We start from the raw sequence: 17,550 nt of genomic DNA on the forward strand, positions 1-17,550 counted from the left end.
ACTGCTTACACATGTATGTATGAAGTTATTGAGCCAGTTTTGTGTCGCGGCTGCACTGTGTCCACCACAACACAAAACCCGGAAACTAATGGGGCGCCCCAGTGCTGATTTGCAAAGGTTGCCACATTTATGTCAAAAGTCTGGCCATTAAGTATTTGCATACATTTTGTAAGTGTGTAGTTTTTTTCCTCTAGTCTTGAAAAATCCCTTTCAGCTAGATATTCTTACCTTGACTCATCTCAGACTTCTCGATTGCATAAAAGGGAAGGAAAGAAAAGAAAAATCAATTGATGTTCATTGGAGATAATTTTAAGCAAGTGTTAAATAGTTACTTTCTACCTATTTCTATCCATACAGAGGGACTCTGGTCTGCTATATCCAGCTTTGACGTAGTTCAGATTTGATTATGATTCATAAAGTAATCAGTGGTGTATTCAAGGTAACTACCACCTCGAGGACCGTATACTAATCCAAGCAATTGTAAACCACAAATGCTTATAATAACAGAGTACATCACCTAATGTTGTAACCTTCACAACCTCATTACTTTCATTGTTAAATGCAGCAGATCCGGTAGGGTTCGTCTCCTGTCATAACATCCCCCCCCCAAAATAACAATTTTAGAGCAGCTTTTAAGAACTTTTCACTGTACCATTCTGCTGCAATTACTCCCAAAAATGTAGGAATGCATTGAACAACTGGCCTTACCATTAAGGGTGTGTCCCTGCACAGTCTGATGTCATCCAATTAGAGTAGTGAGTACCACAGGCACACCCCCTTGACAAGAGAGATGGCCACACTTAATTGTCAAGTTTTTTTTTAGGAAAAGATGCTACAGTGGCTTATTTAGTCAGAAATATAGAAAAAATGTCATAGATGCCAGGCAAGGAGACAGGTTGTCTTTTAAGAACCTGTCATTCAAATTAACCCACCCAAAAAAATGTAATTAAACACTATGTTAAAAAAGCATTCCCTTATCTCTAAATGGTTAATTTCAACAGCTGCAATGTTAAAAAAATCACTTTGTTAACTGAAATGCAACTCACCACTAATTGAATCCTGCATATTAAATTTGAATTGCATTGCCCTGCCTCCTTGTTCCTGATTGACAGGTCTAAGTGCTATGATATTCTGCTGGGTGGAAGAGAGAGAGCTCTGTTACATCATTGGGCACTTAAAGTCATGTGACCAGGATTACATCATCCTGTTACATCTGCAACATCTACCTCGTGTATGTATCAGATCACATGAAATTACAGCAGTCTCCATGGAGGATGAGGAGGAGTAAGTGTCCATGGAGGCATGGGCAGGAATTGTAGTTCATGGAAGTGTCTGTGTTCATGTGATCAGATATATGAAGGGTGTATGGTTTGCTAATGTTAGGAGGGTAAAAGACCTGTGATGATGTCACCCTGTTCACATGGCATGCTGAGAAGAGGCATGGGACATGGGGAGGATTAGATGGGAGGGGCCAGCTGAGCATGACAAACCTTCTCTGATGCCAGGATATATAACTTAAAGTTGATTTTTGCGGATGTAAGGAAAACAATTTTTAGCTAAAAGAAGGGTGTCTGTTAGTTAATAGGACTATATAGGAATCTGTTACTAGCTGTATATGTGCAAAAGTGATGACAGGTTCTGTTTATAGACTAAAGTGAGTTTTTCGGTTTCATATCTTAAGTGTGGCATAGCCCCCATAGCTGCATCCCTTTAATCTGTATTTTTTAAAACGCACAATCCTTATCCATACAGAACTTAAAGCATTACTAAATTTTCAACAAAATTGCAAAAATCAATAATACAGATGATGTTAAAAAAACTTTGTAATATACTTTGTTAAATATATCTGTTCCTGTGACATTCTTTATCAACTCCCTTTCTGCCTTATTTAATCAGCGTTTAATATTATCATCTTCTTTATTGATTTTTTAAATAAATTAAAAATGATTAACATAAAATATAGACTTGTAACTACACAATTTTTACTGCAATGATAGGGAAGGGGGGGGGGGGTCAACCATTTTGTCAGTGTTAAAAATAACTTTTCTGGGAAATGTAACCTAGCACAAAAGTACTGATAAGACTCTTACTACATACCTCCAAAAATTTACAGTTTTCTTTCAGTTTAATGGTCATCTACCACCTGGATGAAACACTGTATGTAAATGAGACTCAGGGGCTCCAAGTTCCATTAACAATTATGGAGCTGGAGCCCCTCAGGCTCATTTGCATACAATCCTTCATCTTGGTGGCAAATTCCCTCACCACTTACCCACCCTGGAACAGCCACAAACTGGGCATACTCTCCACTTTTATGCAATGTTTGTAAGACTGAGTTTCCTATGGTTGATGAGCTAGTGCAACAGGTGAAAGGTGGGGTTAGTATTTCTGTAATATTTTTTTTAACCATTGTTAGTTTTTGATAAAACATTTAAAGCAGTGGATAGCCCCTTTGAACCGCTAAAAATAATGGGGCAGATTTATCAAGCAGTCTGAAAGTCAGAATATTTCCAATTGCCCATGGCAACCAATCACAGCTCCCCTTTAAAATATTCATGAGCACTGGTGAAATGAAAGCTGAGCTGTGATTGGTTGCCATGGGCAACTGGAAATATTCTGACTTTCAGACTGCTTGATAAATCTGCCCCAATGACTAGAAAACAGAAAGTATACAGATCTTACAGATGGAAGAGATGAACGACCAGACGTATTGATAAGTGTCCTGTTACTCTTCGTTCTGATTCCATCTTGATCTTCTTCTTCCTTCTTTATTCGAGCAAGTTTTTGATCAGCTTTTAAGATGGCTCTTTCTTGAGAAGACATGTCTTCAGAGTTTAGAGCATGTAAAATATCAGCTGTAGAAGAGAAAAATTTGTAATTGAAATGGAAAATTGTTTGTCCTTATGAACTAAATAATAAAAATAAATTCACTAGTTGTTGCAATCCTGCTTCATCCAAACCGACCATCTGATCCCTTTTTATGCCATGAGTATTAAAATGTATATCACTATCTTGCCTAATAACCCCTTGAGGAAGCATGACTACACGGAACGTGCGTTGGGGTGCCTAATCCACTTCCTCTAGTCCTACACTAGATTAAACAAGGTAATTATGAATGCTTGGTTATATTATGTAGGTTGATATGTATAGGCTTTATTCTATGTATAAATATGGATAGAGGACTGGTTATTGTGGCATAATACAGTTAGAATGGAAACAACCATTTGGTATTTTGTTGACCAAGTGTATGTTTTTATAAGGACAACATAAAAGATGTCATAGGAAAAACTTTAGAAGAAGTTGCAGAAGAGTTTGAGACTTTTGTGCGACTTTTGTACAACTTTTTAATAAAAAGTTGGAAAACCTTGCAGACTAAGCTGGCTGATATATTACCTTCTCAAATAAATAAAACAAGTCCAAAACCTTAAAATAAAAACACAAGAAAAGAAACCCACAAATGTCCTGGTGGTGGGGAAGAGGGGGGTCTGTATGTGCTTTAGGGACAAACTAAGGAGAGCTTCATAGCTGCTCCTGCACACAGGACACTAAATGGTTAAAGAAGACTAAGACAGGGAGAGAATCGGGGGAGGGGAGGACTTATCTGTGTCCGATTCCCGATCTGCTATGGAGGCTACTTCTTCTCTCCACATGCTGCCATTCTCTCTCTCTCCTCTACATCAAGCTGAGTCTCCCGTGCTGCTGACATTGAGAGCCGGGATTGGCTACAGGCAGTCAGTCTCCTCCTCTCCCTCTCTCTCCCTCCTGATAACCTGTACAGAGGAGCCTACTGCAAGGAGCAAGAGGATGGTGGCCACCACTAAATTCAACTCAGTGTGCGGTTTCAATAATACCACTGTGCTGCCCTGCCCATTACATCCAGGGGCGTAACTACAGCCAGGGCCACAACAGAGGCCCGGGACTCACTGCCAAGTACGGGCCCGTGTCCCTGGCGGGCCCCTTGGCAGTTGCTATGACTCTTACATCTGCAGGACTTCTGGTGAGTTGCAACGATTCTCTGGAATGCCCTACACCTGACATGAGACTAATACCCAACCTCCAAAGCTTCAAACATGCTCTTGAATCCCATCCACTCAGAAAGGCTTATTACATTCCCTAACTGCATGAAACTTCAACTCTATTTTCACCAACCCACCCTGTGAACTCTTCCCTCACTGCAGGCCCATTCAGTCTATATGATGGCGGCTGATGACGGGTTCAAAAAGCAGAATTATTTCTTTATCCAATTATTTTATTTATTCTGATCTTTTATAAAGAATGGCTGGAGCATTGTACAAGTGTCAACATGTTTTCCTCATAGAATGTAAATTCTTGGGAACAGGGCCCTTACTCCTATTATTACATATGACAATGTTGTTACTTTGCTTGTAATGACCTATTTTCTTTGTATATACCCCCCCCCCCATAATCTGCAAAGTGCTGCGGAAAATGGTGTTGCTATTTAAATAAAAAAATATATATATAAACATTATATGAACATAATCTAACTGATTCAATTACCAGTTTGAAAAAATTTAAACCTAAAAACCTAATTTAAAAATTACAAAATAATCAAAATAATTATAAATTATTAGCCACTTACAGATCTCATCCACTTCGTTCAAGAACTTCTCTAGATTCTGATCTTCAGACATTTTGTTGAGTCCTAAAAAGATCAAATAGCAGTTTATTGCAAAATCATTTACATCCCTATATGCAAACTAATTGTAATTTACTTATCCATTCCCCTTAAGGGTTTTTTCACAACTTCCCACTTAGGACCAAATTGTTCTGTAGAAAGGTATTTAAGACTGTAGCTTGAATGTACTTCGAACTCATGGACATTTGGTGGAAGATGGTTCTTCTACCGAGGGCTTCAAAACTGCATCTGAATGTTTTTTGAAGTGTCAATAGACTAGTAAGTTTAATGGCACTTATTTCCTGTTTCTGTAACTCTGCAACAAAATTTATATTTTACCATACCTCTCCGCGATCCTGCTTCCGTCCAGGCTAGGCCGAGCGTATCCCCGCTCCCTAGGGCGCGCGCACCGGCACTCAAAGGTTTAAAGGTCCAGCGCACCGCTGATTGGCGTTGGCAACTTCCAGGTTTTCCTTAAAGACCGGCGGTTCCCATCATTCCCCGCCGGATCTATGGGCTCACAGCCTAAGAGAAAGTTGTGTTCCTGCACCTGCCTTGCCTTGATCTCCTGTTGCCAACCCCGAACCTGAACTCTGACCTCTGCATCTCTGAAGCCAGCCCTGACAACCTGCCTGTACCCAACCGTGAGCCTGAACACTGATTCTGTACCGCAACCTTGGATGCCACCGCTAGTCGCACCTGTGGAATGACCTGGTGGCGCCCTGCCGCAACAAGTCCATCCTGCTTTTGTCGGGCTCTGGTGAAGACCCGGTGCCACTTAGACTCTGGTCCCAGGTGTCGGCTAATACCATCTGCGTAGGTGATCCAGGGGGCTCACTGGCCCCAAACCCTGACACATAGCTGGTTGTATCGTTTTGTCCTGGTCTACATGTTTTGCACTTTGGTGAAGGGAGGGATTGTTTTCTAGTTGTCTACAGGTTGGACAGGATAATAGGAAGTGACAGTTGGGAAGAGGATTCGTTTTATGATCCACTATCTATGTCCTCTGTTCCCAGACCCTGTGTTACATCTGCACGCTAATTTACTTGTCCAAAATTTTAGACTTAATCTATGTTGGAGACTGCTAAACGAAAATGGTGTTAGTGACCTGTAAAATATGCATGCACCCCTTCCTTGTCTTACACCCTCCGTAGACTTACATTCTGAAGACTAACCTTTTAATTGGACAAACAATTGTGTGCAGTAGTTTGTCTGAATTTGCCTGAATTTGTCTGAAGAAGCCGTACACCTCAACACAAGCCTTTCTTGCTCATATATTTTAATCAGAGAACCACCTCCTATGTGTATTTCTGCTTTCTTCTTAGTTGATATAGGAAGCACTCTACACATGTCAGCCACCACAAGGAAGTGATTTACAGTGAGGTTCTGTGTGATTCTGATGGATTGGCAAAAGAAAACAAATTGCATTGCACCCAAATGCTTACAGATCCATTGCCAACCATTCACTACTTAGGACTTATGATGATTTGTTACAGAATTTGTGGAATGGCAAAATAATGGTTTCAATGTCAAAGGTAATATGAGACGTCAAAGACGCATGAGCTACCCTAGACATGGTGGAGAAAACAATTATTGTCTATGGCACTTAAGTTTTAATAGATTTATTTTTCTGTTCTCAGAAAAACTGAAGCAGATAAATGGAAAAGAGTGTTTTTTATTTGTTCCCTCCACCGGGTCAGAATGGGTCAGTGCTCAGTAAATAATTGATTTTTGGTTGTCTCGTGGACCGATTAACCAAGAATGGTCAAGAAAAGTTAAAGCTCTTTTCAAGATCAATCTTTTTTTGACATAAGGTCACATAACCATCACCAATCCCCTATGCCAACACTTCCCGATCCCCAGCCAAACTGCTCTACCTTTTACTTTTTAGGATACAGGATATTACCGGCATGGCACCAAGGCAAAGGGCAGCAGAAATTAAGTGAGCTGAGAATGGTTTATTATATTATGTTACATCATTTTCAGACTATTTTCACTAATTTTCCAACCCCCTTTATCTGTGATAATCTATTGGCTATAGTTCTGACTTTGGGGTACATATACTAACAACAAAGCAAACTGCACTGAATGCAGTTTGCCTGTGTAGTGTGCAGGGGGCGCCAGATTCAGGATTTCTGCTGCACATTCTTTATGAATCTGGCGCCCCCTTGCACAGCTCTGATGGAGGGCACATTTAATTTTTGAAATTATGCAAATGAGCCAGAATGTCTCTGGGGGATGTTACAAGAGCCTCCAGAGCTCTAGCTTCATAAGTCGTTACTCTGTACAGAAGCACTCTCAAGTCATAACTTGTCAGTACAGTCCTATAGGAGAAGTATCATTTCATACATAACAGAATTCATTGTAACTTGGGTTTATGTAGCAGAACCAGTTGCAAATGAAAGCTGCTGTATAACATGATACTGACCTGGGGTAGTTAGAGCCTAGATCAGTGATGGCGAACCTATGGCACGGGTGCCAGAGGTGGCACTATGAGTCCTTTCTGTGGGCACCCAGGCTGTCTCCCCAGAGCAAAGTTCATCAGAAAAGACTTGGATCTTCCTGCAGTCCCAGACAACTTGAGATGCTGCTCCCAATGTTCTTTTACGGTGACACATCCTTGACTGATTGGAAATGCAGCAAGAGTGAGCAGGTGTAAACAGGGTCGGAAAATTTTTGGAGCTCCCCTTGCTGGCCCCATGATACTTCCTATATAGAGAGACCCTGGAGAGAAGCTACAATGAATTTGCCCTCCTGCTTTCAGCTGTATTAGAGGCCTGAGAAGGCCAAACAATTGAATGTTGTGGAAGAACAGGGAGCAATAAGTTACTATTAGAGATGAGCGAGCACTAAAATGCTCGGGTACTTGTTATTCGAGATGAACTTTTCCCGATGCTCGAGTGCTCGAATAACGAGCCCCATTGAAGTCAATAGGAGACTCGAGCATTTTTCAAGGGGACCAAGGCTTTGCACAGGGAAGCTTGGCCAAACACCTGGGAACCTCAGAAAAGGATGGAAACACCACGGAAATGGACAGGAAACAGCAGGGGCAGCATGCATGGATGCCTCTGAGGCTGCTTAATCGCACCATTATGCAAAAATTATGGGCAACAGCATGGCCATGACAGAGTGACCGAATGAGGCTAGATAGCATCTAAAACATCCAATAATTGACCCTGACACTATAAGGGACGGCATGCAGAGGCAGCGGCAGCAGCGGCAGGCTAGAGAGTGTCATGGTGACATACCCTAAATGGACTCAGGCTTCAAACCAATGGGTGGCAGAGAGGAACCAAAGGAGGTGAGCAGGAAGCGCTGAAATGATTTCCTATGTGAACAAAAGGTTGACGGTATATTTAGTTGATAACACAGCATGGTGGCGACATACTGACTAAGTTCCATAACGTATCTGGTGAAACACCCAAAAAATGAGCCTGACACAGCTCTTTTGATAAGGGGACGACATGTGGAGGCAGCCATGGAGACGACTTCCATGATTAAGAGCGACAGTATGGGGCATTCAAATTGCGCTGCTATGATTGCAACTTCAGGTCTCCAGCATGGCGGCGACAGATGGGCCGAGTTCCACTATGTATCTGGTCAAACACCTGAAAATTCTGCCTGAAACAGCACGTTTGATAAGGGGATGATGTGCTGCATAGCCTCTCGTGCTCCAGCATCTGGGGTATAGAGAGTTGAAATGAGACATTGGTGGACGCTGTGGAGGATCGTGGAGGCAAAATGGACAGGAAACAGCAGGGGCAGCATGCATGGATGCCTCTGGGGCTGCCTAATCTTTGGATGGAGCTGGCGGTCCACTGCCAGGCGAGCTTTCGCCTGTCCAAGCCCCTGTCTCTCGGCTCCTCCCCACCCAAAATGGGCCTGGGGGCCAGAAGCGTTTACTTTGAAAAAATTATAATTTTCAAATCAGGCTGGGTCGTTTGAATATTTCACCTAGGAATAATGGAATAGCATAGTGGTTCTATTTTTAATTGTTTTTATGGAAATGGTTCCATGATTAAGAGCGACAGTATGTGGCATCCATATTGAGCTGCTATGATTGCAACTTCAGGTCTCCAGCATGGCGGCGACAGATGGGCCGAGTTCCACTATGTGTCTGGTGAAACACCTGAAAATTCTGCCTGACACAGCTCGTTTGATAAGGGGACGATGTATGGAGGCAGTGAACTAGTAGTAGATTAAAGGTGCTGCAGTTAAAACTATGTTAGTTGGATCTTGAGATGGAGCTGGCGCTCCGCTGCCAGGCGAGCTTTCGCCAATCCAAGCCCCTGTCTCTAGGCTACTCCCCAAACAGCACTTCTAAGAACCTTTTGTATAAGATCAAGTGTAGTAGCGTTCTTATAAGTTTAGGATATGGCGGGTGAGGGGAATGTAAACAGATGCGCAAGAAGCGCTGAAATAATATTGGTAAATGATCAAAGTTTGCCAGTATATTTTGTGGATTACACAGCAGGGTGGCGACAAAGTTAACAAGTTTGATGTGGAAGCCATGAAAACAACCCAAAATTCTGCCTGACACAGCTTGTTTGATAAGGGGACGATGTATGGAGGCAGTGAACTAGTAGTAGATTAAAGGTGCTGCAGTTAAAACTATGTTAGTTGGATCTTGAGATGGAGCTGGCGCTCCGCTGCCAGGCGAGCTTTCGCCAATCCAAGCCCCTGTCTCTAGGCTACTCCCCAAACAGCACTTCTAAGAACCTTTTGTATAAGATCAAGTGTAGTAGCGTTCTTATAAGTTTAGGATATGGCGGGTGAGGGGAATGTAAACAGATGCGCAAGAAGCGCTGAAATAATATCGGTAAATGATAAAAGTTTGCCAGTATATTTTGTGGATTACACAGCATGGTGGCGACAAAGTTAACAAGTTTGATGTGGAATCCATGAAAACAACCCAAAATTCTGACTGACACAGTTCGTTTCATAAGGAGACAATGTATGGAGGCAGCTATATGGACGACTTTTGGAGGCAGCTATGGCGATGACGTGTGGAGGTAGCAATGGAGACAACGTGTGGAGCCAGCTAAAAAGACGACATGTGGAGGCTGCTATGGAGACAATTTAATTTGGATAGTGCCTGTATGTGGCAGTCCAAAAAAGTTTTCAAACCAGAGGAGCAGGTAGGTGGTCCTCCAGAAAAATTAAATAAATTGAGTGTCTGTATGTGGCAGTCCAAAAAATTTTTCAAACCAGAGGAGCAGGTAGGTGGTCCTCCAGAAAAATTAAATAGATTGAGTGCCTGTATGTGGCACTCCCAAAAATTGCTTAAAACAGAGGACTGGGTAGGTGGCCCTCCAGAAAAATTAAATACATAGAGTACTATAGCTAGAGCCAGTTGGCCCTATGCTTTAGTGTACAAAGAGGAGGAGAAGTTGGACAATGAGGAGGAGGAGTGCATACATTATTCAGGTTGAGCTTCTTTCACCTGGTGGAGAATGAAAATCCGGAGAAATCCAGGCTTTATTCATCTTGATAAGCGTCAGCCTGTCAGCGCTGTCAGTCGACAGGCGTGTACGCTTATCTGTGATGATGCCACCAGCTGCACTGAAAACCCGCTCGGACAACACGCTAGCAGCAGGGCAGGCAAGAACCTCCAAGGCGTACAGCGCCAGTTCGTGCCACATGTCCAGCTTTGAAACCTAGTAGTTGTAGGGAGCTGTGTGATCATTTAGGACGATGGTATGGTCAGCTACGTACTCCCTCACCATCTTTCTGTAAAGATCAGCCCTACTCTGCCGAGACTGGGGACAGGTGACAGTGTCTTGCTGGGGTGACATAAAACTGGCAAAGGCCTTGTAAAGCGTACCCCTGCCAGTGCTGGAAAAGCTGCCTGCTCGCCTACTCTCCCTTGCTACTTGTCCCGCAGTAGTACGCCCTCTGCCGCTAGCGCTGTCATAAGGGAAATACTGTTTCAGCTTGTGCACCAGGGCCTGCTGGTATTCATGCATTCTCACACTTCTTTCCTCTCCAAGGATGAGAGTGGAAACATTTTGCTTGTACCGTGGGTCCAGGAGAGTGAATACCCAGTAATCGGTGCTGGAATAAATTATTTGAACGCGAGGGTCATGGGATAGGCAGCCTAGCATGAAATCTGCCATATGTGCCAGAGTCCCAACGCGCAAGAATTCACTCCCCCTCACTGGCCTGACTGCCTATTTCCTCCTCCTCCAACTCCTCTTCTTCTGCCCATACACGCTGAACAGTGAAGGACTGAACAATGGTCCCCTCTTCTGTCTCGCCAACATTCTCCTCCTCATCCTCCTCCACCTCCTCCGATATGCGCTGAGAAACAGACCTAAGGGTGCTTTGGCTATCAACTAGGGAATCTTCTTCCCCCGTCTCTTGTGAAGAGCGCAAAGCTTCCGACTTCATGCTGACCAGAGAGTTTTTCAACAGGCCAAGCAGCTTGATGGTGAGGCTGATGATGGCGGCATCGCCACTGACCATCTGTGTTGACTCCTCAAAGTTACTCAGCACCTGACAGATATCAGACATCCACATCCACTACTCATTGTAGACTTGAGGAAGTTGACTGACCTGACTACCAGTTCTGGTGGAAGTTGACATCTGGCAGTCTACAATCGCTCTGCGCTGCTGGTAAACTCTGGATAACATGGTTAATGTTGAATTTCACCTCGTGGGCACGTCGCACAACAGTCGGTGAGCGGGCAGTTGGAGGCGGCGCTGCGCTGCCCTGAGAGTGGCAGCATCTGTGCTGGACTTCCTGAAATGCGCACAGATGCGGCGCACCTTCGTGAGCAAATAAGACAGATTGGGGTATGTCTTGAGGAAAAGCTGAACTATGAGATTTAACACATGGGCCAGGCATGGCACATGTGTCAGTCTGCCGAGTTGCAGAGCCGCCACCAGGTTACGGCCGTGGTCCTGGGCAGGGGGCTGACTAGCAGAAGGAGCAGTGGTGTGCACAGCCGGAGGTGAACGGGCTTGGTGCCATTGAGTGGGGTGTTCAGCATTCATATGCCTGCGCATACTGGTGGTAGTTAAGCTAGTAGTGGTGGAACCCCTGCTGATCCTGGTTTGGCAAAGGTTGCACACCACAGTCCGTCGGTCATCCGGTGTTTCTTTAAAGAACCTCCAGACTTCTGAAAATCTAGCCCTCTCCACGGGAGCTTGACTACGGGCAACATTTGGCGCTGATGCACCAGCTCTGGCCCTGCCTCTCCGTCTGGCCCCACCACTGCCTCTTCCAACCTGTTCTGCTATAGGACTCTCCTCCGTCTCAGAAGCACTGTGTTCACCCGGCCTATCAACCCACCTTGGGTCTGTCACCTCATCATCCTCCGATCACTCAGTCTGCTCCCCCCTCGGACTTCCTGCCCTAACAACAACTTCACCACTGCCTGACAACCGTGTCTCCTCATCGTCCGACACCTCTTTACACACTTCTTCCACTACGTCAAAAATGTCATCATCACCCACAGACTGCGACTGGTGGAAAACCTGGGCATCGGAAAATTGCTCAGCAGCAACCAGACAAGTGGTTTGTGACTGTGGGAAGGGTCCAGAAAACAGTTCCTCAGAGTATGGCGGTTCAAAAGCCAAATTTTGCTGGGAGGGAGCAGACTGGGCGGAAGGAGGCTGAGGTGGAAGAGCTGGAGGAGTGCTGATTTCAGTGACATGGGTGGACTGCGTGGAAGACTTACTGGTGGACAAATGGCTAGAAGCATTGTCCGCAATCCACGACATCACCTCTTCGCACTGTTCTGGCCTCAGCAGTGCTCTACCACGAGTCCCAGTAACTTGAGACATGATGAACCTAGGGAGTGTAGCTCTGCGGCGTTCCCCTGCTCCCTCATCAGCAGGTGGTGTCTCACCCCGCCCAGGACCACGGCCTCTGACCCCTGCAGTAGTTGGACACACACGTCCACGCCCTCGTCCTCTACCCCTAGCCCTCGGGTTAAACATTTTCCAAATTAAAGTGTAAACTTTTATTTTATTTTTTTTTTTGTTTATTTTTTTTTATTTTTTTTTTAACAAAACGATGCTATCCTATTGCTATGGCTAGTTTCTAACCTACACTGACAGCACACAACTGGATTTTGTGCTGTGCCTGATGACTTTGAGCTATAAAATGAAATAAAGGTAAAAAAAAAATAAATCAGCAGACTCTGCCTAATTCTAATCAAACCCCTAATAAATTGTCCCACTTCGGTGTTTGAGGTGGATATGTGTGTCACTAAGAGCTAAACACAACGGTCGCAGGTCTCCCAGCAAATTCCTCACAATATGGTACTAGCTGCACTACTAATGCCAGCAAGCCCAGCCACAAGCAAACAAAAAAAAAGAAAATATAACGCTATTGTAGGCCTAAGTAGGCCGTTGGGGTTCTCCTATGGCTATTTTGTAGCCTACACTGAAAGCACACTGTTTTGCAAGATGAGTTTGAGCTATAAAATGAAATAAAGGTAAAAAAAAAAAAAAAAAATCAGCAGACTCTGCCTAATTCTAATCAAACCCCTAATAAATTGTCCCACTTTGGTGTTTGAGGTGGATATGTGTGTCACTAAGAGCTAAACACAACGGTAGCAAGTCCCCCTGCAAATTCCTCACAATATGGTACTAGCTGCACTACTAATGCCAGCAAGCCCAGCCACAAGCAAATAAAAAAAGAAAGTATAACGTTATTGTAGCCCTAAGAAGGGCTGTTGGGTTGTTGTACAATCACTCCTGCCTAACAGTAAGCTAATAGAACACCCTAACGCTTTCCCTGACCAGCAGCAGCTCTCTCCCTAGCGGCATCCAGACACAGAATGATCCAAGCAGCGTGGGCAGGGGCTAGTCTATTCCAGGGTCACCTGATCTGGCCATCCAACCACTGCTATCGACGTGTAAGGGTACCACGTCATGCTGGGTGGAGTGCAGAGTCTCCTGGCTTGTGATTGGCTCTGTTTCTGGCCGCCAAAAAGCAAAACGGCGGGAGATGCCATTTTCTCGAGCGGGAGAAATATTCGTCCGAGCAACGAGCAGTTTCGAGTACGCTAATGCTCGAACGAGCATCAAGCTCGGACGAGTATGTTCGCTCATCTCTAGTTACTATATAAGTTGTCATGTTGGCACTTGATGGAAAATAAGTGGGTGTTGGTTTGCCATGACTGGCCTAGATGATCCCTTATCAAGGACAGTCACCCCTGGTTGATGTTTTGCCTGCTCAATGATTACTGTACAGAAACAGTAGCCTAAAAAGCATCTGCAGTGGGTGTCTGGATTTTACACTGAACATAGAAACTGGCCACAAAAATATCATCAAAATAAGACCAGAAAAAAGTGGCGATTTTCTATATTTTGCATATCCACTGTGACTCAAGCAAATACACCAAAGTCTCCATTTTCATGCAGAAATCATCAGAAACATTTCATCAGAATTTGGTCAGTGAAAATATGACAGTTTTCTGTCAGATTTTGGTCAGTTTTTCATGTGCAATTTCGATCCGTATTTATAGCGTTATTCACGATGGTAGAATGTGGCTTATGTTTTCTACAGGATAAGAGAATAAATGTATTGGACTTAAATTTTGTCGGAGTGCAAAGGGCTTTTGATGCATCCTGCCGCAAGTATCAAGCAGCAGTGCAAGTGTTTATGAGAAAAGCTAATTTCTGAATTAAGCCAATCTAAATAAAATGGCTAGAAGTCCTGTCCATCACAAACCCATGTGTGACCCGCTAAGACTTGAAGCGGAAATGTATTCATAGATGTGTTTTTATGTAACATAAAAAGTCCATTCAAACTATAGTAACGGATCAATGATGTTGCAATCTGACACAATGCAGATAGGGGCGTTCATTAATAGTGCCGCATGGTCCGCTGTTGTGACGCCTGGATCCTGAGATAATTTAGATTGGGATGTTGGTTTTTGCGCAAGGGCTTAAAGAAATGCTGCAAGGGTCTGAACTGACCTTCAAATTCATGAAGGTGAAATAGAACTTGTTGGACCAGCTTTTAACTGGTCCAATTGTGCGCCAAATATTGTACCAAATAAAGTGTAAATCGAGTAGTGCAGGGAAAGTGTCAGATTGAGCGACCGGAGAAAAGGCGTGAGTGTCGGAAAAATATATTGTGGCGTAGACACCATAAATATGGTGCTCAAGGCGCAGCAAGAAAATCAAAAAAAATCTGCAAAAACCTTTTGGAAAGTCAATAATAAATGCCCCAAAGTGTTTTTCACTGATCCATTAAACACATTTACACATTCACTGAGAACAGGAAACACATTTAAAACTGATAAACATCATGGGGCATATTTATCAGGACCTCTGCGCTACGCCTGAAATAATCGCAAATGCTAGCTTATTGCTAGCTTTTGCGATTATTTGCCCCGATCCGCCACCTGCCTGGCGTAGGGTAAACACTGTGCAGCCGGCTGTCCTGATACATCAAGAGGCGGAAACCAGTGTATGATAAATATGCCCCCATGTGCGAAAATAAAACAACACTCTGCGCCTAAAAAATGCCGGGATCTTTTGTTTTTTTTGGGCGCAGAATTGTTGCAGATCATTTATAATGCTGAGTTTGCGCCAGAAAGAACAGATGTTTCTGACTATCCCGACTTCTCCGTCTTTTTTTTTTTTTGTGCAAGTGGGCGTGGCCTAACTTTTCCACATTATCCGTCACATTTATGTGTATTTTGTCAGCATTTCTAGGCGCAATTTTTGCCGCACAGTAAAAAACTAGGAAAAAAATTATCAGAGAGAAAAATTAAGGTGCAGTCCATGTAAGATTTTGGCGCACATCTCATTGATGTCGGCATTTTTATGGCGCACGACTGATTATTACCATCTACCCATTATTTACTTACAGCCGTGCGCCATTTTAATAAATCGGCTGTACAGGCGGTCCCCTACTTAAGGACACCCGACTTACAGACAACCCATAGTTACAGACGGACCCCTCTGCCCACTGTGACCTCTGGTGAAGCTCTCTGGATGCTTTAAAATAGTCCCAGATTGCAATAATCAGCTTAAAATTGTCTGCAATGAAGCTTTATTGATAATTCTTGGTCCTATTACAGCAAAAAAATTTGAAACTCCAATTGTCACTGGGGCAAAAAAAAAAAATTGTCGGGAACTACAATGATAAAATATACAGTTTCGACTTACATACAAATTCAACTTAAGAACAAACCTACAGTCCCTATCTTGTATGTAACCCGGGGACTGCCTGTACTTTCCGGAGACTGATCTCTGATGTCGACAGTCGTACTTGCGCCAGAATTAGTAAATCCCCCATGGGGCACATGTATAAGTTCAGCTTTTTCCAGCAGTTTTTTTCAGACTTTTCTTGACTTTGCTGCTAATCAGTGGTGTCTTAGCCTTTTTCCAAATTGATACATGTGGCGTTTGATCTTTTAGTGAATATGCAACTTTTTAGCACAAAATTCTCCAAAGGTCACAATCACTCCTAAGCTAATTTCTAGATCTGGTCAAGAGCAGCCCTTAGATTTGTGCGAAAATTTGTGACTACTTTAAAAAAAAAAAAAAAAAGTTGCAACTTTCACATCTAGATTCAGGTGATAACTCAGGGAACACTGCAGAAAACTAGACAATGGCGAACTTTAAAGGGAGACTCGCAGAAAAAAAAAGTTGTAAATGAGCAGAAGTTCCATGAAAAGTTACAAAAATGAAAGAAAAAGGCAAAATACATGTGTCCCGTTGAGCAAAATCTTACAGAAAACTGAATGAGATCTGATGGAAAACCCCTTTCACACAAGCGTTTTTCCCACGTGAGTTCTGCATGTGTTTCTGACATGCAGGACTTGCATTGAACAATGACCCATTGTAGTCAATGGGGGTCATTTATTATCCCAAAACGGAAAACTGGGAGTTTTTTTTTTTTTCCGCCTCTTGTTCCTTCATTTGTGAAGTGTCAGCGCCACAATACTGGTGTTTTCTGACACTCTCGACTTATTCTTTCTTTTAACTTGTTTTCTGGCGCTTCTATTTTTCCGACTCCTTTTTTTGGGGGCGCAATTTGTGGCACAAAAAGAGAGCATTTAAAATTAAGTCTAGGTAGTTCTAAACATTTTAGTCTGTGTGCCAATTCATCAATCCCTTGCGCCACAAACTCACATCCCACTAAAAGTTATAGCACGGTTCCAGCGCCTCCCTGCGCCACAAATTAATAAATGCCCCTTTTTTTGACAGAGATGCTTTTTTTCCACTTACACAGCATGCTCAACTATTGCAAGTCAGGGTGTAAAATGTCGGTTTTTCACAGACCAAATCCTGATCGAAGTCTGGTGAAACAATACAACATTTGTGTGAAAGGAACCTTAAAAATACATTTTTGGATACACATAAAATAAATTACGGAGTTCTGGTAGCAAACAAAGCAAATAAAATGAGTTTTTGGAATTACCTTGTAATTAATAAGAAGCTTCTGAATGGTAGTATTATGTACCCCTAGTAGCAGTGTCTCCTGTCCTCACAGGCACAGCACAGTCTCAGTTACACTGCTGGATCAGAGATGCGTCACCTAGCAACATGTAAACAAAGCCGAGGCCTAGTAGTAAATTACACAGCACACTCCTCCTCGTATTGTACTCCCATACAGACACACCCAGTTCTGTGCACACCTCACCCCTCCACACTATTCACATGGAGATGAGAACTTTATCAGTTCCCTTTCACTAACCAGAATGGATTTATTGCATTAGCTTTATACAGTACAGTGACCAGACTGACTACAAGCCAGAGACACATATATCATGAGCAGATTTCTTTCTTATGTTTTTGATTGTTTACATGGTGATTTGCTTTAGTTATAAGTTTGTTTTTAATATAAAAACAATTACAATATAAAGTTAGAAAAACAAGAACAAAATGTATGCCGTTCTATAAGCACAGATAATAATAGACAGTGATGCCACAGTACAGACATA

The 17,550-nt window shown here is 43.1% G+C and overlaps 1 protein-coding gene across 2 annotated transcripts in view; it reads right to left on the reverse strand.

Annotated features, from left to right (window-relative positions):
- The window catches only part of TTC12 (tetratricopeptide repeat domain 12), a 114,531-nt gene extending 97,324 nt beyond the window's left edge, over positions 1-17,207 (reverse strand). Inside the window, exons 1-4 of one of the 2 annotated variants that reach the window (XM_072155862.1) lie at positions 17,028-17,207; positions 4,601-4,663; positions 2,683-2,855; positions 229-244 (exon numbers count right to left, since the gene is read on the reverse strand). In XM_072155862.1, the coding sequence (XP_072011963.1) occupies positions 229-244; positions 2,683-2,855; positions 4,601-4,652 (241 nt within the window). In that variant the 5' untranslated portion in view covers positions 4,653-4,663; positions 17,028-17,207. Of the gene's footprint in view, positions 1-228; positions 248-2,682; positions 2,856-4,600; positions 4,664-17,027 lie in introns of both variants that reach the window. The other variant, XM_072155861.1, reaches the window with a different exon arrangement.
- Between the last annotated feature and the right edge of the window lie 343 nt (positions 17,208-17,550).

The sequence above is a fragment of the Engystomops pustulosus genome, chromosome 6 (genome assembly GCF_040894005.1).
Source record: "Engystomops pustulosus chromosome 6, aEngPut4.maternal, whole genome shotgun sequence".
In the NCBI taxonomy this organism is placed as follows: domain Eukaryota; kingdom Metazoa; phylum Chordata; class Amphibia; order Anura; family Leptodactylidae; genus Engystomops; species Engystomops pustulosus.